The sequence below is a fragment of the Cyanistes caeruleus genome, chromosome 2 (assembly GCF_971803275.1).
Source record: "Cyanistes caeruleus chromosome 2, bCyaCae1.hap1.1, whole genome shotgun sequence".
Classification (NCBI taxonomy): domain Eukaryota; kingdom Metazoa; phylum Chordata; class Aves; order Passeriformes; family Paridae; genus Cyanistes; species Cyanistes caeruleus.
Genome location: NC_141702.1, coordinates 118,872,360 through 118,893,778, shown reverse-complemented (window position 1 = coordinate 118,893,778; position 21,419 = coordinate 118,872,360). Strand labels below are relative to the sequence as shown.

Genomic DNA, 21,419 nt, shown 5'->3' with positions numbered 1-21,419 from the left:
CCCAAACTTATCTTAAAACTTTTATTCCAGACCCTATCCCAGCTCAGCACACCTTGAAGCTGGGAGTACTGGGTTCCCAGCACAAGCAAGGCACGGACACACTGGAATTAATCCAGGGAGGAACTCTGAAGGTGACCAAGAACTCAAAGTATCTCTCATGCCAGGAAAGCCTGAGGGAGCTTGGACTGTTTAGCCTGGAGAAAAGAGGGATCAGGGAAGGACTAAAGAAGGTACAGCCAGATCTGAGTGACACAAACTGACAGGCTAAGGTGACACAAATACAGAAAATATCACCTGAATGGAATGAAAAAACCCTCGTTTATAGATAAGGGGGGCATCAGAGACTGGAACAGGCCATCTAAGAGGTTGCACACTCTCAGTGCTTGGAGATGTTCACAGCCCGACCACAAATGGCCTAAAGCAACCTGCTTAAGGCAGAGGACCTCCAGAGGCTCCTTTCAGTCCCAATGACAGCTACGTTTTTGACAATGCTAGTGGACACAGCCCATTCTACTTAGAGGAATAAAGCCCCACGCTATTTCTAAATTAAAATACACCCGTTCAGAGCTCTGTGTGATATTTTAAGGAGCCACAGCGGCACAGTATCAGTGATGCAAAGCTGGGTTGGGAGCATCCTCCTCACCCTGCCTCAGGCGCTGTTCTGCCCCCCGCATCCCGAGGGACGATGCACCGCCTCAGCTGAAGCCTCACAAGTAAATAAAAGGAAAACATCCGCCATCAGTCATTTATGCCAACTTTTACCACAGGCCATGAACGCGGGCACATTCAGCCTTGCCCCGAAACCACTTTCGTCAGCACAGCTAACCCAGCCCAGAAGGCAGCGGGAAGCCTGGGCAAACCCGCGGGACGGCGGCGGGATCCCTCAGGGCAGGGAAACGGCATTGCCCGACTCACAGTCCCGGTGGCTCAGCCAGGAGCTCCGGCAGGGCGGGAAGCGCTTCCCCCTCAGAGCCGGCAGGGCGGGAAGCAACTCCCCCTCTGCCTCGGAGTAAAGTCCGCCGGCCAAGCGGCGCCCGGGCTGCGGTACCTGGGCAGTGATAAAGCCCTCGTAGGCGGTGCCGCGGCGGTCCTGCGGCAGCAGCAGCGGGCAGTGCCGGAGCAGAGCCCGCGCTCCCGCCATGTTCCCGCCTGGCGCCGCCGCCGCCGTTCGAAAGCGAGGCCCCGCCCCCGCCGGCGGGCGGCGCACGCGCCCGAGGGGAAGGGCGGGACGGGCTCGTGAGGGACGGCGCGCGACGCTGAGGCGGGAGCGCACCTGAGGGGACAAGTGCGTCACTGAGGGGAGGAGCGCACCTGAGAGGAGAGAAGCCGAGGAGAGGAGCACACCTGAGAGGAGGGAGTACACCTGAGAGGAGGGTTGTGTCGCTTAGAGGAGTACAGCTAAGGGAGGGGAGGGGGGAAGAGTACCTGAGGGGTGAGATGCGTGTCACTGAGGGCAGCGCACCCGAGGAAAAGAGGACACCTGGGGGGGCCACACCTGAGGGGAGGGATGTGTCGCTGAAGGAAGCACACCTGAGGAGGGGAACACACCTGAGGGGAGGAACGCCCTCGAGGGATGAGGTGCGTGCCACTGAGGGGAGCGCACCTATGGAGAGGCGAACGTCTGAGGGGAGAAGCGCATGGCGCTGAGGGATGCGCACCCTCAGGGGAGGCCCGCGCGGTCCGAAGGCGGGAAACCCTGAGGGAGGGCCCCCGCGGCTTCCAGAGCTCCTGAGGGGCAGCTTCCATAGAACCCCGAGGAGCAGCTTCCAGAATCCCGAGGAGCAGCCCTGTCCTCTCTCACAGCAAGGAGGGGCTCCCGTTACTTTGAGGAGCGTCTTTTCCAGAGCGCTGAAGGAGCACGGTTTCCCTAGAGCAGAGCCAGGGTTTCCAAGCTGTTTAGCACATCCTGAGGAGACTGGGTTAAGGACTAGCTGTTATATACGGGTAAATATTAAGTAAGGCTCATAAGTAGTCAGCTGGCTGTGTCATAGAGATTTTCGTGCCACCCAGGGCAAGGGGTTACTTGATTTATCCATTCTTTTCTAGGAGTCAATGTTTCATACCATAACACTTTGAGGATTGTAATAGTTCCTCTGCCCACTCACACAGGTGTTGGGATAAAAACCTTCCTTTCTTTTCTGGGTGGGTGGGTTGCTGCCAGGACCTGGCAGCCAAAGTATGTGGGAAAGCCTAAGGAGAGAAACTTAAAACTTTGGAGTTTTTTGTGTATGTTTCGGAAGGCATTAAAACTTTGTGTGTCACCAAGACTGAGCAACATGAAAAACAAAATTTCTGCCCAAGTAGGCATGCTTAAGAAAGAAAACATTGGGGTTTTTTTCCCCAATTTGATATATTGGAGCAAGGAAACACAGTTTTTTGAAGAGATAAGTGACTTACTACAGTCACATAAGAGGTGTGTGGCACAAGCAACTCTACCTGTGGGACAGGAGGTGGGTTGAAAGAGAAGTGAAGAAAACCACACAAATGTTCACACCTGCAACTAAATCCTGTTCCCTTAGCCTGGGAGACCCATTCAGGGATTGCATCAAAGTAGAGGAGTCAAAAGCAGTGAAATCCTTTGCAGCTTTATGTTGTTGTAGAGGCTATTGGAAATATAATATAGAATGCACTAGGAGGCAATAGACAGGTGAAAGAATCTCAAGATTTGATGTGAAAACTCATCATAGTAAGATTTTCAGGAATATGTGATACTAAATATGTATTCTCACCACTGTTTACCTTTTTTTATATACCTTGGAAGGATCGTAATTTCCACACTTTCAGGAAACTATCAGTGTATCTGAAAAAGAAAGAATCAGTTCCATGCAATAATGTTGCTTTACTCACCAGTTTGTGCTCCAGAAAACCTTGGACAATGCAAGTTTGTTACCAATACAAGAAACATTTTCTAAACATCTGCACGATCAAGTTTGGCCCTTTTGTAGTTTGCTCCCCTGGAGCTGTTCCTGTGCCTTTCACTACCCAGCGTGGCTCACCATGAGCAGTTCATCCAATGTTTCATAGCAATTTGTATCCCTCGTGTTATCTATTAATTTAATTTTGACCAAAACATTTCTCCTCTTGAGCTGTTTTCGCTCAGTATGCATTGCACTAGAAATTACCTTATTTAATTGTGAAGTAGCTCTGTACTTTACCAGGTCCACTGATTATTTCTTAATTGCATCAAGTGCAAAATTGAAGGCAGGGGTTTTTTTCTTCTTTTTTTGGCCATGATTATCTGAGCCTCTGGCATTTAAAAAATGTCAAGTCCCTTTAGCCAAGTGCATTTATAGAGTAATGCATCTAAATAAAAATACCATAAGATCAGAAGCATTAAATATTCTACTACTGGGGTCCAGAAAACATTAATCATTATCTTACACTGCATATACTGCACACTTTTAAACTTTGTAAAAAAAATGCAATTACTTGAAGCATCATGTTACTTTGATCTGGCACACAGACCAATGTTTTTAAAACAGAAAAATTGAAAAACAAGATCAGTGAGAAGTTGGACAGTTCTGCTCTTCATGGGAAAAGAGCACTGATCTGATCTTTCAGCCACAGGCCACATATACCAATTTAATTACAATTATTGTTTGCCAGAAGAATCATAATGGAGTACATTATTAATTACTTGTCCATTCAAATATCATATTCAGCCAGTTAAGCTATCTATAACATCGTGGCTCCGGTGGCAAAAAAAGGAATGCACAGAGCAAACACTTGAAAGCACCAATTTATGGGCTAAATTTTGTTAGTTAAGTTATCCCACAACAGTCAGAAAGAAAATGCATTCAGCAGTCAGAATGCACATAGAACCACATTGAAATAATGTGGATGTTTTAAGAGCTGATTTTTTTATTATTATTTATTTAAGGATGTTATGAAAGGCAAGAAAATAACAGTGCATTGTTCTCCAGCATTAGTGTCTCCAACAAAAAACAATCCATTTAAACCCATGCAAAATGGCTAATACTGTTATTGCTGTCCTTTTTCATAACTCAGTGTCATTTTATTCATCTCACCACTAAGAAATGACCTTTTCTGTGCACATCCCCACCTTTTCCCACAAATCCCCTGAGTGACAGAATCTCATCCTAATCCCATTTCCATTTAGATGTTACAGGAAAGCATTGTAGACCTTGGAGGCAATAAGTAATCATAATGGAAAGATAATAATATGTTTATGAAATCTGGATTTTAGAATAGCAAATTGAAAAATTACAATAGTATTTCAAGCCACTGAAGGTCAATGTTACTAAGAGCAAAAAGCCATCGATCAAGTGTTCAAACTTTTCTAGTTTAGACTATTTTTTGATACAAAGCATCTCTATTTCAGAGAGCAGCACCTCTCTCCTGAGGTGATGTCTCATCTACCTAGCAGTCACACAATCTGGTGTTTTAAACAGTATTTAGTATGTTTTCCTACAAAGAACTATTTTTCTAGTGCGGCTTTATTTTTTTTAAGCAGACCTAAAAAAAAACCAGCTAACAACTTTCCAGGCCTCTCCAAAGTCCACTATAGACCCCAGTTTAAAAATTCCAGCTCTTATTAATTCTTAAAGGTAAAACAATATGTAAGAACTCATGACTAAATATACCAAAATACTACTTTGAATATTGCGTAGTTGTAGGTTTTTTAAAAGAAGGTAAATTTGCTTCCTTGTACCTAAAAGCTACAGAGTTGTACATACAGAAGACCACTGAAACTTAACTGAGGTCCTAGACAAAAGAAGAAAAAATAACACTCCAGCCTTGTCCTCAACTAGTTAAGGAGCTTTCTTCTCTTGAGTTTCAATCTTCCACTGTTTTGAATGCTCTTGGCATTCCTGGCCCTGCAGCCTCTTCTCCCTTCTGCCTGCTCTGGTTCCCTCGGGAATGGGCCGGTTTGGTCACTGACCAAAAAGCTAATGTGTTTTTATAAAATTCTTTTTAGATGGCCAGTTTGCTGAAGCTGTGGCAGAGCACTAGAGATGACATGAAGAGAGTATCAGGAGGGCACATCCACAAGCCAAACCACCCTTTTTTGGAAGCAAGATGTTAGATCAGACAGTGGAAGAGAGCACAGGTGAGAACCACCAGGCTTCCCCTTCTATCACCATCCTCACAGGCCACAACCTCTTACTGGCAGAGTTTCTACAGACACCACTTCCTTTGCTTATGCCTGGAGTGATAGGACAAGGGAGAATGGCTTCAGAGTGAGACAGAGGAGGATTGGATTAGGTGTTAGGAAGAATTTTTTCCCTGTGAGGGTGGCGAGGCCCAGGCACAGGTTGCCCAGAGAAGCCGTGGCTGCCCCACCCCTGGAATTGTTCAAGGCCAGGTTGGGCAAGGCTTGGAACAAGCTGAGATAGTGGAAGGTGTGCCTACTCATGACAGGTTTTGGAACTAGATGGTATTTAAGGTCCCTTCCAACCCAAACTACTCTGTGATCCTATTTGCATAGAGCTGTCTTACATTCTACTTTTATTTCTGGCTATTTTAAAACATTTTTCATCATTTTTTTCATCATTAGCAGCTCACAAGCTCAGAGATTCTGGACACCTCCCTCATAGCACCTCAGTACAATGCAGTACAGCTGTTCACAGAAGTGTCTAAGCAGCAAACCCCTCTGTTTTGATGATTCTGAATGCAATTATTCTTCTGTATTTAAAGATCTTTAATATCATATCCAAACCAAGAGCAGTGATTGATCTATTAACAGTATAAAATGATTAAGTAAGCATTGGCTATTTTAAAAATGTCTTGGGACTAGAGGGCTCTCAAAGCTCGTGTTCATCTTTGTATATATAGGCAAAGTCTTGGCACTCTTTTTGGCAGATGACCCAGCAAAATGACTGATGTATGAACATTAATGCATTCACATAAATTAACTCTGCACATAAAAAACACAGAGCCTTTAAGCCCAATTACATCTTCCCCAATTGTACAAATACTCCCTTTGCAGTCAGTGGCAGCTCAGGAAGATGAGGCCAATCCATATGTTATATTGATTCTAAAGGCACAAGAGTATGCAGTTAATCCCTTTCAAACCTTGCAGAGCACAGGCTCTTGGAGATCTTCCAGGCAGCCAGATGAAAGTTGCCTTTCAGAACCAGGGGCTGTGTGTTGTTAGAGATTCCAAAACATGCTGGGCCAAAATCTGGACTTGCTTTTACCAGTGTAAAATGGGACTGTTCCAGCAGATATCTGTATATGTGCACTGATATATTTTATCTTGCAAAAAAGTGTGTAATACTAATGTGCTTCCCTCTTAATGTCCAAGAAAAGCAAAGATCAACAAATGAAAATGTTTTCTTCCAGCTAGAAGTTTTATAACATCTAAAACATGTCAGATGGTTTATGATAGTTTTTAGGGTCTTTTGTGCTGCTAATAAATTTTACCTATTTGAAGATGATTCAGATATCAGAGTAAGGATTGATGTGCAAATCTTCCCAGGTAGGTCAGAAAAGGTAGGTAGAAAATTACAAACCCACACATGAATCTCCTGTAGAGATATGGCTTGAAGCATCCAGAAGAGTCATTACAGATGAGAAACACCTTTCTGTAAAGCCAAAGGTGGAACACCTTTAGATGCATCCACACTGCATTTCTGTCCATCAGCAACTGCCAAATCTGAATATTTTGAACTTCTGGTGTTTCACCTGGGTGTTGGCACTGCCTGTTTGTGGGATTTTCTGACTACAATACACAAAATACAATCCCATCTTTCCAGCATAGCTCAGAATCCAGGCTAACACCCAGAATCCAGTGCAGAATCCTCAGATTTTACAGTGTAGCCGGATCATACAAGTAACACTGAAGTTGAAATGAGCTAGTTTACAAAATAAATATATCTGTATGGTGTTGAAGTACATTGTTATGGCTAAGTTACAACCCTAGTACCCATTTTAAGTCAATGTTGTCTAGCAAAATAAAATTAAATTCCTATGATACAAAATAAGGGAAGTCATTAAGACAGAATTGTATCACCAAGCAGCAGTTTCAAGGTTCCTTCAGCACACTTTTGAAAACTTGCATAATAAAAACTAATTTTGAAGCAAAACTAAATATGTTCTTTCATAAATGTCACAGCGAAATAAGCATGCAAACCAAAAAGGACTTAAGAAGTCACAGAAAAAACCCAGCCATTTTCCACAAATAGCAGTTGATAAATTGGAGCAAATCCATTATTTGGTCTTGGAAACAATGGAGATAAAATTTTAAATTTAGACAGAACAATAAGTATTATGTGATCATTGGCTTAAAATTTCATTGTAGATGTACCTTATGAAGAAATCTGCCGTTTGTCTAGATCAGTTTGCGAGCCAGAAGATGCAACTCCAGGGATTTTTCACTAAGCAAAAAGTTTACATTATAGCACTTTATTCCATTTAACTTTATAACAGTTTTAAGCAAATGCCTAAGAGGAGCACAGACCATAAGAGTAGAGAATACTGTGCAGAAATTAGAAATAAAAGAGGAAAATGCATAATGTATGATGTAAAAAGAAACAGATAACGAAAATTAAAAGGATTTTACTAGAGGAAAACAATTTCATTTTATTGTAAAGCTCTAAATGAATAAAATAAAGTCTTTGAATGTGAAGATGATTAAAAAGACAAAATCATTAGCTAAAGATATTTACAAGTTTAGACTTTCATTTTGATTGTAATTTTAATTAGCTGGACACTAGGGGGGATGAAAATGAAAGCCTACATCATCTACTTACTCTTTAAATTGCATTCCACCTTAATTTTCTGCTCTTCAGTTCTTAATTTTCTCTATTTTTGTTCTAACTAATCCGGTTATCAGAATAAAGTGATTTTCTCTCAGCCAGGTTTAACATTCAGTTTCTGAGTCTGTGAACCAAAAGTTCATCCCACTGCTTCAATTTTTATTCTTTCAATAGCAGTAACTCTCCAGGAAACTTTTCCAGTCTTTTGTCTGTGCAGCAGGGTGCTTTATGTACACACGACAGTTATGCAGCTAATAACAAAGGATTCTATTTTAAAAATAATTATGTTCCATTTACACAGTTTCCCATGAAATTTACTCATAAAATGCAGGATGCACCAAAAGATTAAATGCCATTTTCCTGTTCATTAAAATAATTTTTCTAAATGTAACCCAGTTACTTGCCTTTTTGTTTTGAAGGAACCACATGCCCAAGCAGCAGTCAGAGACAGTTTATTCTTAAATAAAAGAACTAATTCCCTTTGGGATGTCTCTGTAGTGTGCACAGTTAACTTCCAGATTTATGCCCATGTCTCAGGCCATGGGCAGACAGACAGACACCCCTTTTAATGAAAAGCCTGATTGTGGAAAGGGTGTTAAGGTGACATCAACACATTGGGGATTTCATCAGCACTGACCATGGAAGGTGTTCTGTAAAAGGGAGCAAAAGCTGGTTTTCAGCCCTTAACCTTGCCAGGTTAGCTGGTTTGGGCTAAAAGTATCTACCCTACAACTGACGTGTTCTCTTAAAGGTCAGCAGGAGAGCTCGTATTAACTCAGTACATCCTTGTTCCTTTCTGAATAATTTCTTTTAGGAGAAATTCAGTCCTAAAAGAAGTCGTATATACCATTCTTATACTAGCTGGATAAAACTCAGCAAGATAAAAACTTGACAAGATAATTTTCTCTTTGTTTCAAGCAAGTGGTTCACAGGCCTTGCCATGTCTTCTTCTAAAGAACAGTGAGGATTCACTCAGGGCCTCTTTGTAAGAGCTTCCACTGAGAGAATAAACAATCTTCAGCAAAGCCTACAAATAGCTCTCTCTACCTGGGAGTTCTTCTCATGTTAGTGCCATTTTAGTTTAGATCAGCATTGTGCTTTTGAAGTGAATCTTTGATTGTCCTGATGTTCTGTGCTTTGATTCACATCATGATGTGGTATTGAACCACATGAACCAAATTCCTTTTGGATTAAACTCAAGTGGAAAATGCTGAAATGCATCTAATTCACTCCATCTGCAAATGTCCAGTCAGCCTCTTAAACCCAGCTACAGCTTTTTTTTTTCTTTTTTTTAACTTTAAAAAATTTTTAAAAATTAAAAAGTGCCATAGATACCACACCCTCATCACACATTTATTTTAAATTCACATTCTTCCTGCTCTGCTAATGCAGATGGAAGTTTAAGGATAATCTACTTCAAATTCAGCACTTTTCTATTTGCAGTTTTACTTCTCTTTTATGGAAGTTGATGTTCATCATCTAGTCACTCTCTCCCAACTAATTCTAATAGGTTCAGAACTCTGTCAAGATACAGTTGTCTGTTCTCTGGGCAGAACAGCCAATTGCAAATGTTTTATTTAAAACCAAAGGTCCAATTACAGGACCAATTTATGATCTCAGTCGAGCCAATATAAATCTGATCTAGTTCATTGACTTTAACCTGACTGCAGTAACTTTATTCCAGATTTGCTCATGTGTAATGAAATTGAGTTCAGACAATGGCTCTGATTATTACTTTTTAAAGAATTAACTAATAATATAAGTTGCAATACAGAGTCCTTCCACCTTAGGAACAGGGCTTCATAATTATCACTTGTGGGTCAAAAGCATATATCCAGTACAACATTGCTTCAAGGACCAAATGCTTTAAAGATTTTGCTTAAGAAAGCACAAGGTGGGCATGGCAAGACATGAGGATTTCAGCAGCACCATTTGAAAATAAGGACATTGTGATTTTTTTTTTTCTCCTGTTCATTCTCTTATAGAAACATAGTAGTTTTCTAATGCATCATTAAATATTTGGTAGAAATCTGTATGCAGTTCGGGTTTCTTTAAAGACAGAGGAAAAAAAAAATTACTCTCATTTTTTGGCCACTCTGCACCATGTGGTTAAAATACCCAAGTAGGCACATATGGCTTCCATAATGCACAGTATTGCATAGTCATTTTCCAAATCAGAACTCAAAGTATGTCTTCAAGTTTTAGGTGTAGACTCCCCCTCAGATATTTAGCACTTATACCTTCTTTTCTCTGTTTTCTTGTTATTTAACTTCCTGGAATTTCCTTTAACAATCACACACAACTTAAAGATTTTTATTCAGTTCAGGGTTTTGATTTTAGAGCTTTTTTGTTTGGTTAGTTTTTTTAAATTTTATGCAGTGGAGTAGTTTCAATTTCCCTATTTCCTAGGGGAAGCAAAAAAGCAAAAAACTTTAAAGACAAGACAAACTCTGTCAAAGGAAGAATACGGCAGTGATACTCTTTGGGGCTTTCCTAGTCAGTCTAGTACCCTGGTTTCTGTGACAGCTACTTGTGAATTGAGAATAAAGGAATAAATATTCCCCTTTTTTGACTTTACTAGCTTAGACTAAGAGGGAACAGAGACAGAAACTGCTGACTGCAAGAGCTGTGGATAAAGCACATAGGGACTGAACACAGGGTCAAACCAGGATTCAGCTGCTTATACTCAAATGACACTATATGCCATACACTAGATATATAATATTAAATATACATTACAAATACACATGTTGGAGCTAAAAGTGAAACACTTGACACTGGCAAAATTGTCCTACCTGATAATCAGAACACGCCATAGCCTGGCATAACTATCAATTTCTGAGCTTATGCTGGCCCTGGGCTTAAGGCTGTCTTTGAGTGCTTGAAATTAGTTTCAGGTGCAGTAATCACAGAAAGAAAACATGTGCAGGGACATAACTTTTTAAAGAAACAACAAAACTGAAACAGGTTTAGAGAATTATCCATCAAATTACATTTTTAAGAGTGGCTATTAAAATGTTGATGAAAGAATATAAGATGATGAGTCAGGGACACTAAAAGACCAAACACATGGTTCTACAAGATATTACACTGAGCAGTAAGAATTTCACTTTATAACCCAAAGTGATTAAACAGCATACTGCTGAAAATGCAGATGTTATACTACTACAGTAAAAAAAAAATAAAGAAAAGTTTTTTAAAGATTTTTCTAATTAAATCATGAAAGATCACAAAGAAAATAGAGAGGAACTTTGCTAAGACTGCAGTCATATAGGACTAGGATTTAGGGCTGGTCTTTGAAGTTTTCTTTTTCAAACTACATGGCTGTGAAGCTATTGAAAGCTTGAAAGATTTTTCTGGTGAAACCCTGCAATGTTAGAGTTATGTTGCACTACTCAATAATATGTGTGAGCTGTTTGTAAGGAAGGATTATTTTAAAGGAAAATCTGTTTTCATATTGACCTTGGATTCATATTTTTAAGGCAGCTAAAGCAAAGGCAACATTACCAGCAGTGAAAATTCCTGCCAGGAATGTAACATTCAAATCTCAGTTAACATATTTTAATATGGCAGTGATAGTGATAGAAAAAAGCACAATAATTCACTGATTTTTTCAAAACAGAAGTGTTAATATACAATAATTTGTATAATATCTAGTCCTTTCAGCAAGAAGAGCAGGATTTGTCAAAATATCATTTGCATATGGGATATTTTTATTTTAATGTAATCCTGATTTCTTAGGCATTATACAAGAGACTTTCTGAAGTAAAAGAAGTTGGAGCATTCTGTAACGTTTTTTAGGGTTACATGCACATGTCAGTAAATATTCAAATAGTCCATATTTGAACATGGTTGAGATTGCAAACCATGCTTAATCTTAAAACATTCCAGTACTTGCAGAATTGTGTCTTCTGTATTCCAAAGGTTTTCCTTCTGCCATTCAACCTACTGCCATTATGTATTGTTTGAAGGAAGTGCTGAACCATAAGAAGTCATGGATGAATATGTTCAAGTATTCTATGCACACACTTAGATCTGTTTGTACAGGGTCAAGTCTAGCTTTCTGTCACTATTTTCTTCTGTATAACCAAATTCCTTCAGGCTGAACAAAAAGTGCATTTCTGTTGAGTCTAATCTTCTTTCCCCTACAGAAATTCCACATTCTGATTTGGGAGCTGAACTTCCTCACTACCCAGCAGGTGAGTAGTAATTACTTGATTCCATGCTGTCCATACCCTTCAAAGTCCTCAACAAGATACTCTAAAGATCAGATGTGGATAGAATTGTGAAAAATGTTAATTCTTGCAAACCTCTTCTGAAAAGAGCTGAAGGAATAAATTCCTTATAGAATTAGCCTTGCCAGGCTTCTTGGCTGATAGCCCAAACTGAAAGCTCTCTTGTGTTTGGGAGTCTAAATGTGATCCCTTCACCTCCTGTTCTGGGGAACCACTGTAGGTTGTTCTCTTTATTCCAGTCTTCCTTATCTCTGAAGCTCTTGTAAGTTTGTTTGTTGTTTCTGCACAGTGACCATACTATTAACCCAGGCAGAAGTATCTAAATTAACTCCAAATGATTGAGCCATCTGGAGAAGTTTAGTTTATATTTAACTCCAAGAGTTAATTGGGTTTTACATGGCAGAGCTGCTTGAGAAAGCTCATTGGGACCTATAGCAATGTGATGTAGATTTAATGCACCCCTATGCATTAAAGCCTCCATCAGACTCATTACCTGTGGTTTGTACATCCATTTTGGTAGATAAATTTGTTTAATCATATGCATTTGCAGTGGGCTGTTATAGCTAAGTGTGCTTCCTTTTCCACTGCTTGTAACTTTAGCCAGTGGCATCTCCTCCAAGAAAGAACACTTTGGCTTCATCCCCACAACATTTTAATTGCTCACTAAATGAATCATGTTTAGTATCTGAGCATTGGGTGGCTGTTAGTTTCTCTGCATATATTTACCACTGTGGCATTTCACACAATTTGCAAAACTATTGCTTCTTCTAATATCATAAACTATTTCTGAATTCCTTACTTATGATCCTTTAGAGACTGCAAGTGTAATGCAGTCTTTCCCCATATCTTTTCATTCTGAAATATTTTTTAAAATGTTTAGTCTTGAATTTTGTCTTAATTGAGGGAAACTGTTTTTTTTTTTTACTGACTTGCATTTCAGTTATTTTTCAACGCTTCCTATTTCATTTTAGAAATACTTTTATTATCAGTGTAAATATTCACTGCTTTTGTTACACCCAAATTACTTGATACATAATAATATTGCAAAATTTACAGCAAGACATGCACCCTCCAAACAGTTACATGGAACTCAAAATGTAGCAGATTTAAAAGAAATATTTTATGAGATTTGTTTTATACTTATCTAGACTGTATTTATTTAAAATTTTGCTGTAAAAATGTTTTTATAATTGTTTTAAGGGGAAAATATCGACAATTATTCTTAAAAACTATCTCTAGTTTTTTTATATAGAAGGAATGATATTTTTTATAGAAAAATAGACAAATCATAAAAGGATATTGTCTTTCTCACAATACTTCTAAGGCTCAATTAAAAAACAAAGCCTGAATGAAATTGTTTTAGGCCTGCCTTCTGAATGTTTCATGCATAGGATTTTCCCATCTCAAACATTCTGCATTGTCACATGTATGTTTAAAATATCCCTTCGTGGTCTTTCCATGCTACTACTTTAAAAAGGAAATATTACTACTCCAATAAATTCAGGGGGAAAGATAAATATTTATTTGACTTTTTTTTTCCCTAACTGCCCAGCAATTTCTGGCTGCAGTGAAATATGGGATAGGTTTGAAATCCTCTGGGTTTATGGCATGCAACAGTGTACATGATTTCTCTTTCTTTTCTCTTACTGTTTTACTGTTCCTCTCCCAGGAAAATCTGGGAGTGCTTCAACTGCTCCCAGGGTTGCAAGATTCCTTCCAGCATGAGGAACAAAGCTAAGTTCATATTCTCTACTTTTGTCATGATCCCATTTACTTATGATACTTTATGATTAAGACAAGAGGGTTTTCAATTAGAAAAAGTTCTCCCCAAAACCAATTTTCTGCTCCCATTCAAAAGCAGAGATCAAGGTCATGACAGTCTATGCTCCTCTCACATCTCAGCATGTTCTGGCTCACATGGCTCCTCAACAAAATTCTGGAGCTGATACACCTAAAGAAGGCATTTCTTCCCTGTTTTTGAGACAACCCAAAACAGAAACTCCAGCCATTTAAATGGAAATTAAATGGAAAAATTAAATGTGCTCAATATACATCATCCTAAAAATTAGGTGTTTAAAACACCTAATATTTTAAATCTATGGCAAATTTCAAGAACATTTTTACTGTCCTCCCTACATTACCTCACTTGGATCACTTGTCTTTCAAAAGACTAGTAAACCTTAATTTGCTTTAGCAGCTTTGAATGGATTTTTATTGTTTCTTACCACAGCCTTTCAACTCTAGTAATTTGAAAACTAAATATGAACTGCAAAACTCAATCAATCTTGTAGTATTCTTTTAATATCAATTTCTGTATAATTAGCCCCCAAACTGTGTTCAATTACTGACAATTATTCTCATGCACTTTGAGGGACAACACTAATTTCACAGTTAGCAGAATTTAAAAGGAAGGTGACTCAAACACTGTATAAAAAAGTCCCTCTCTCAAGAGCTACAGAGCATTGTTGCAGACTTTGTGAGATAAGAAGGATTCCAGTGGTACAATATCAGAACTCAGATTTTACAATCCCACATGTGTGTGTGTGATTCTATCTGGCAGGTAGTTTGTGTCAGTATTCTTTAAATGCTAACTAAGCTTATTATAACTTTGGCTGTGTCCTTTTAAAACCAATAAAATTATGGAAAAATCCATAGAAATTGATGTACCAGATTAAGACTAATGATTCAAGTGATGTAATCAGGATTTCTTACATCCATATTTTTTTTCTTGGGTTGTCTTACAACAGATTTGAAGCATCTCTCTTGTAACTGTTACACAGTGCCTTCCTTCACATTATAAAAATCATGTTTTATGACCTTCAGCCCATTTTGTGCCCCTATCCTATAAGAATACAGGTGGAAGGGATTGGTGATGTCATGATGGTTCTATGGTAATCATGTACAGCTCCTGTTCCAGTGAGGTCACTGCAACTATCAGTCACTTTTTAGGGACAAATTATTTTTGTTATATCCATTTTGTTGCTGGGCTCTGATGTATCTTGTGACAGCTGGAAATTCTATTTATTTATGTGCATATTTAAAAGGCTATCAATAGAGCCCAGAGCATTGACTGGGTACTCATAATACAGAGTAGTAAATATCCAAATAAAGAAATAAATCAAATGACACCTTCTTCAAATGAGAGTTACAAAATGGACCTAACAAATATTGATAGGGAGCAGTCTTCAGAAGATCTTCTAAATTATCTTGTAAGTCCTATGAAGATTAAGCAGAGGAGACAAGGAAACAGAAGAGTTATTGTCAAAACAGCACACAGACACTTAACAACAAAAACAACAACCTTCTGTTGGTAAATGACAGCCAATCTTGGCTCTAGTGTATATCTCAATGATCCAAAGGAAAGTTATGTGATAAACAAAATTGTGTGCATTGTAATTTCCAAACACACTGAATGGCTGAAGAATAAAGACCAGTAACTAAATTCATGCAAAGGATAAGTAAAATGTTTTTATGCTTTAAAAGTAAATTTTGGGTAGAATCCTGCAAACACCAAGAAGTGTGTTGGTTTGTTGTTAAGATTTCATTCTTTATAGAAGGCTCTAATTTCAAGTGAAATGCTGATTCAAACCTTTAGATTCATGATTTTAACGTGAATCAAAACCAGCCTACAGTACTAAAGTACTTGCAGGTTTTTGCAGTATTTTTTGTTGGGTTGGTTCAATTTTTTTTCCAGAAAGCTGAGCAATAACTTCCTTCACCTTTATGGCATAGCAATGCCATCATAAGTCACCAGGAAAAGGTCAAAATTTTATACAACCCTAAGAGTCAACAACAGATCATGCCAGTGACTACTTGAGTAAACATGAGGGACAAGATGAGAATGTAACAATAAAAAAACCCTCCATATCATGCTCAGACAGCAGCACTGGAATAAAACCAAGACCAACTTGGGAGAAAAAGGTGACCAAAATGCAATGGAGTCCCTGGAGGACACAAGTAAATGATAACTCACATGCTGAGTAGGACCTGTCTTTGGGGACAAAGGGGAACTGTGCATGTGTGAGCCCAGCTGGGAAAGGTGTGTTAAAATGTAGAATAATCCAAAGCCCAGTAAAGGCTATACATTTTTTTTCTACCAACTTGGGAGGCTTTGGGTGATGATCCCACAGGTGGCAGGAACAGAAGCTTTTGTGGACTAAGGAAAGGTAAGTTCTCTCCAGAATTCCACCACATATACAGGGGCAGGACAAGGAACAAGGAAACAAGGAAAGGTAAGATTTCTATAGGATTCTAGCATTTGTACAGGTACAGGATTGAAAATCTAAATGCTGGTAATAACACTGAACAGTCCACAGCTTCACAGCAGTAGTTATCCTCTCTAAAGTGAATAATGGCTGTGAGAATTAGGGGCAAAAATGATTTGTAAAAAACATTGCAATGTTTCTGGTAAGATCTTGTACAGTGTATCAAGTAAAGAATAAGCATTTTAAAATTGGGTTTCACTAATCTAGCTAATTGCAATGATGTTTTTAGCATTTTTAATCTAAATAATTATGTGAATACTGTAATTTGAAACATATTTAAAATATTTAATGCATTTGCACAAGAGAACACTAAGGATATTTTGTACTGGGTCGCGTAGCCTTGACAGACATTTTAAAATTGAAAAAGTGAAACAGCAAATGATACAATTTAGGTTTCCAAAATTGAGCAAAAGACAAAAGGTCTGGTTAAAACAATGAGGCACAGGATCTCATAGGGAAGACTGAATTGTATTGTAAGTTCACCTGCTTTTGTTTACCTATTGCAGTGATCCTGGTATGTACCAAACAATATGTACAGCAATATCCAGGCACAATATAGTGAGTTAATAATGGAGCTTCAGTCTTAACTGTGAATTCCCTTGCATTACTTGGTATATTGCTGATACAGATAGGGTTTTGTGGCTTAATTCGTGGCAGCACATAGGGTGTCAGCTGGAAATCCATTTTGTCGTTGTAGAACAATATACAGAATATAATAAACCCATTCCCACCTTCCCATTCTTTCCTTACAGTAGGAAGCCAACATTTAGAAAGCCATAGCAAACAAACACCTGCTAAGCATAAATCACGAGCACAAACACAGCGCTGGACAAGTTCAGAGAGATACGATGGGAGAAAAATCCATGGAAAATCTTAATAGTCATTAGGAAAATCAAACATTTGTTTCACAAACTGACAGGTGGCTACTGAATCAACTTCAGAACAACCATAAAGAGAGAACTGGTTATTATGCCAGTAAAACTTAAACAGCAGAGCTTTTTAATAAGCCGCACTCTGTTAGGAGTACACTGAGGGAGCCCAAGCAGGAAAAAGCAATAATCACATCTAGCAATAACAAGAGGATCAACTAATATCCATCATAATTTCTCCTTGTTTTGCTTCTCCCTATTAGTATGACATATAGTAGAAGTAGAAGCAGCCTAACAAGATACTGAGCAAAACAGGTGCAGAAACTAAAGCGTCTTCCATTTAGAGAGTCAGCATTTTTCTTTGAAAAAACCTCTGTGCACTGTGCAGGTTGGAGTCTGGGTTGCCCATTGCTTATACCCATTGTGTGATGTGTGCACTATTTTATCTCTTCCTGCAGAGTTTGGTTGTGACATACATAACACATGTGCCCATAAAGTTACCCAGAAAGGCACTGAAAAGGTTCAATATATGTCATGGCAAGCATATTTCTTTGTTAATTCCATAAAGACAGTCTGGAGAAGCCAAGTCTCCTACAATTTTTGTGTCCGCAGTGGGGAGAAACCAGCACATTGCATGCTATCATTATCACAGAATTATGGTGCACTATGTAATACTTTTACTCTTGCCAGAGAATGATAGTGGAAATGGCATTGCCCCATTACTAATGCTTAATGTATGACCAATCAGAAGCTGAAAATCATATGACCAGTGGCAGCTTATGCCATCCCATCAGTTCGTAAATTGGATGCAGTTTGTCAGATGGACACAATATCCCTCCACTGTAGGTGGTCTCTGTTTCATTAGGTTTCAGATTGATGGTAGTGAACAATAATCCAAAAGTGTGCAATAGGTACATCAACCTCATTTTTCATTAACAGTGCTTCCCAGACATATTGGGAGCAGGTACAAAACATAGATTTTGTTTGGCTTACTTTGATCCGTGCAGAGACTATTGGGTATCTGACTTCACTGTTGGAGGCTTATGGTTTCGGTTAGCAGAACCTGGTACAGCAACTGGATGAGGTGTTTTTGATATAATCTATTCATTTAGCTGTGATGCAGAAATAGTGGGTGGCAAAGCTGCTAATTTTATTTTTTTTTTTTATGAATTAATGAGCAACCAACAATTTATTTACATACAAGGCACTGCAGTTACTAGGGGACCTTTCTAAATTATGGGGTAGATACAAGAGTGGTAGTGCTTTTTTTTTCCTCTTTATTTCCCAAGAGATTAACAGAAATATTGGTGCATTTTTGCATCTTCTAAAAGAAATTAAAAGACTGAAAGTCTTTGCCAGGGTTACTGAAATGACAAACAAACCAGCTACTGCTGTATCTTATACAGTTTTGACTTATAGGGATATGTTTTACTTCACAGTGAAATAAAGTAGAATGCAGTGTTGTTCAAATAGTGAGTAATTGAAAAGCCCTTTTTAAAGCAGAGGCTTTGAATCCCTGAAAATGATATAATATTTATAAAGCTGGCAGAAAACTGATATTAGACTCTGCAGCAGATGAGTAAGAACTGCTATCATCAGGACTGATCGGGTACCACATGCTTTCACTATCCTCAATACAGTTTTCCTCCTAATTTGTATATTAACAGAGTGCATGTACATTATTAGCAAGTTAAACATACATATTTTAAAAATCAAATCAAAGCTCTAAGTAATATATTATGTGGGAAAGATAATGTTTGAATGTTTAGATGAATGGATTTTATTATGCAGAAGCACACATGCTGTTAATCATGTAACATCAAGCTATACATGCGGTCAAGATAGGCAATATGGTTTACTCTTTGGATGCATTTGTTATCTCAGTGTATGAGAAGTTTCCATCTACAATATTTCATTGTCTCTTTCTAAGAAATGTACCTCTAGGCCCTGAAGATTTAAAGAATCCTCCTCATTTGCACAGCACGAACACGAGCTCTGTTATGTGTGGGGCTGGGGCGGGGAATTCTGTGTGTGCATGTATTTGGCATGAATTTCTATGGAATATATGGACGCAGGCTCTCACATCATGCCACTTTTCCAACAGCATCTCTTATCATTGTTTAAGAATATCTTTTCACTTTCATGCTTTTCTCTAGTTATTTAACATAACTGGGCAACTTTTCTTCTGAAGTTCTAAAACATGTGTCCATTGCCCTGGTTTTCCAGCCTTGAGCAAATCTCTTTAATAGATCACTTTCAAGATGATGATACATTGATATTCGGCTTTAATTAGTGTCATGAAAGAGAAAAAGCCCTTCAAATGTCAATGGCTTGCAAAAGTTGTTGGAGCATCTTCTTAAAGCAAATCTGAAGGCCTGGCCCTCAATATTTTTTTTCTTTCTTTCACATGATCCTATTACAGGAGTTTTTTTGTAAACTGGTGTTATAAACGATTATTTTTAGTTAAGAGAAGCACCAGGAAAGATTAAAAAATGGATATAAAGACATTCTGGTTCTTGATCTTCTTTCTTCTCATCTCAACCTTTAGAAAGTCTTGCTGGAAGAACACAAGGAACAGCGGGAAGGTTTCTAACAGATCTTTGAGACCTCCTTGCAGTCAGATCCCAGGGGAGCTAGAACAGTATACCTCTGTGGTTCAAAAACTCTTTGGGCCAGAAAAAGGGGCCTTTATCTGCTGACATTTCAAACATATTCAATCAAATATTGATCTAGAAAATCAGCCACTTTTTCTCTAGCAAAGAAATTAAATTAGTGCTACCTACTGAAGATCTACAAATGGTTCTCCTGAAGATAATGATAGTACCCTAGGCTGTTCCTAGGATCAAAAGTTTTTATGGACACCAAACTGATTTAATATTTTCTGTAATGCATGGAGAAAAAAGGGTGAAAGATCTGCTTGCCAATAGTAATGTGCTGGAGATTATCTCATGTGGCGAGTCCTTGCATCAAGGAGCCAGGCAGGTTTTTCAAATCCATCTCATCTTTGGAATAAAAGAAACACAATGTAGCCCATTTCACCTTAAACAAAGATTTTCATCACGAGAAATATCTGACACCTCTTAAAGTTGGTGCTGGTAGCACATGCTCCTCTAAGTCATAAACATTTCCTGTCTCTGTTGTGTTCTATTTCAAGATGTCCCTTCTGTTGCTTTGGAAGAAGTGAGAAGTCTCTTCTTCTTACTCTAAACACTAACAGACCACAAAACATGTCTAACGTGCAACAATGGGAGAAAGATTCCTTAAAATATATTTCAAGTCCCATTGTTGAAACATTCTCATCACTTGTATTATGAAAAAAGGTAGGCTGTACAAAAGAGCACAAGGGTTTAATGATTTAATTAGTACTTCATTCTATGAATTTACTGGAAAAAATAATGAGGCATTAGTTCTTATTAAAGCATTTCTCACATTCTCACTCACAAAATCATGTCTTGGGGATTTAACTACACTGAGACAAAGAACTGAATTGTTACAGGTCAAATCAGTTAAGGGTGGATTTATCACTTCTCTCACTTCTTCATGAAGTGCATCCAGTTGATGATGTTTTGAAATTCTGACAGTTTACATTTATCACTGGATATATAAGACTGGATTAAATCTATGCACAAAAAAGAGGCACTCAATGTTTTATAAATGTATCAAAACATCTTAGAGTTTCAAAAGACTGTCTTCAAATGGAATTAGTTCAGTGGTTTGGAAAGTTAAAGCTTCACCAAAGATTCAACCAGTCCCATCTGTTGTTTGGTTTGTCTGATTTTGGATTCTGTTTGACTTGTTAATTAATTCCTGCGTTTAAACTGTCTATTAAATAATTTTTTTAAAAATTATAATTAATTCAAATAATTCCATATGCATTACACAGAATTGTTCAGGTTGGAAGGGACCTCTTGAACCATCTAGTCCAAACCCCTGGCTCCAGCAGAATTAGCAGGAGCTGCTTGCCCAGGACTGCTCTCTGTTCCCAGAGAACTCTACTTCTAAATTAACCTGATCTGGTAAATAAAAGTTGTCTTTCTGGGTTTCCATGTATATCAGGGCATCCTTGTACCCATTTATCTATTAGAACTCATTGAATATGTCATAAAAGTATGGATAAAGGCAAACTGTCTATTAATTTAAGTTTAACCTTTCAATCCTTCAGGACACTTGAAGATATTAAGTAGTCAGAAAGCTGGAAACAAAGCCAGAAATTTCATGTCCAACAAACTTCCTGTATCAGTCAAAAAAAGATTTCACTTCATTTTTGTCATGGGTCAATCCAAGTAGGAGTTATAAAAAAGAGGAAGGAATGAATTCTCAGTTTTCACC

General features: G+C 38.4%; 1 protein-coding gene and 1 long non-coding RNA gene across 4 annotated transcripts in view; one reads left to right on the top strand and one right to left on the bottom strand.

Moving 5' to 3' along the window:
* Positions 1–10,567, bottom strand: part of FANCL (FA complementation group L) — a 30,959-nt gene extending 20,392 nt beyond the window's left edge. Inside the window, exon 1 of one of the 2 annotated variants that reach the window (XM_086875072.1) lies at positions 10,517–10,567. In XM_086875072.1, coding sequence (XP_086731198.1) covers positions 10,517–10,537 — 21 coding nt within the window. In that variant the 5' untranslated portion in view covers positions 10,538–10,567. Of the gene's footprint in view, positions 1–1,048; positions 1,253–10,516 lie in introns of those variants that run through there. The other variant, XM_023923344.2, reaches the window with a different exon arrangement.
* LOC147655170 (uncharacterized) lies at positions 1,197–18,392 on the top strand. 2 transcript variants are annotated; one of them, XR_015282474.1, is made up of 4 exons: positions 1,197–1,357; positions 4,940–5,071; positions 11,873–11,920; positions 13,626–18,392. It is a non-coding gene; the product is annotated as an uncharacterized LOC147655170 (long non-coding RNA). The 2 variants fall into 2 exon arrangements; XR_015282473.1 differs by having other exon boundaries at positions 1,204–1,374.
* The last annotated feature ends 3,027 nt before the right edge of the window (positions 18,393–21,419 follow it).